The following is a 792-nucleotide window of genomic DNA, read 5'->3' as shown; positions in this document are numbered from 1 at the left end:
CAGTTATTCCGTGTACATCAAGCATAGGAAGGAGTAGTTCTGTACTACGCAATACCACTCGCACTTGCTTAGTAGTAATTGTTGCATTTTCACTATAAAAATGTTCTTACTGAAAGAGAAATGTGCTAATTATTTTAGGTTCATCGAGTTCAGGGAAGAGCATTTCTTCAAGCAGTAGCAGTTCCTCGAGTAGTAGCAGCTCCTCAAATAGTTGTAGTTCTTCAAGTAGCAGTTACTCCATAAGCATTAATAGGATAAAATCTCACACCACTCATATACCCTGGAGCACCCTAAAGATTATCAGACCACCGAGGAACACAAAATCACTCTATGCACTTAAAATTCAAACAGACAAACACCCGAGCTTGCCTGTGTCATACTAATTCATGACCGATCACCACATAAACTTATTCGTAAATCTCTTTAAATCGCACGTGACAATATTAGTGTTTTGGTTGTGACTGATATTCACGTACAGCAATTTTATAATGAACACGCTGCAACACCCTGATGGGCTTCAGTTGCAGCACTGATAAAAGGACTTTATTTTTCAATTACTGTATACTAAATATGTGAATTGGTATGTGCAATTAATTAAAACACCAAAACGTCACTGCTATCACACGCAATAAAGCACAATCAAGAATCTGTAACATCTTTTATACCTTTTTTTCCAGGAATGTTGAAATATTTGCAAAGAAACACGAACACACATGCAAACACATGGATAAACATATACTTGATTGGCAATCTCTGAACACGCGATTAGTTCTAGAAAAGTCCTGAAATATC

At 36.7% G+C, this 792-nt stretch overlaps 1 protein-coding gene across 1 annotated transcript in view; it reads left to right on the top strand.

Annotated features, from left to right (window-relative positions):
* The window catches only part of LOC119587673 (nascent polypeptide-associated complex subunit alpha, muscle-specific form-like), a 31190-nt gene extending 30807 nt beyond the window's left edge, over positions 1-383 (top strand). The window contains exon 47 of the mRNA XM_037936352.1: positions 139-383. Coding sequence (XP_037792280.1) covers positions 139-383 — 245 coding nt within the window. The remainder of the gene's footprint in view (positions 1-138) is intronic.
* Positions 384-792: the final 409 nt, after the last annotated feature.

The sequence above is a fragment of the Penaeus monodon genome, chromosome 23 (genome assembly GCF_015228065.2).
Source record: "Penaeus monodon isolate SGIC_2016 chromosome 23, NSTDA_Pmon_1, whole genome shotgun sequence".
Lineage (NCBI taxonomy): Eukaryota > Metazoa > Arthropoda > Malacostraca > Decapoda > Penaeidae > Penaeus > Penaeus monodon.
This window is presented reverse-complemented; position numbering and strand designations above follow the sequence as displayed.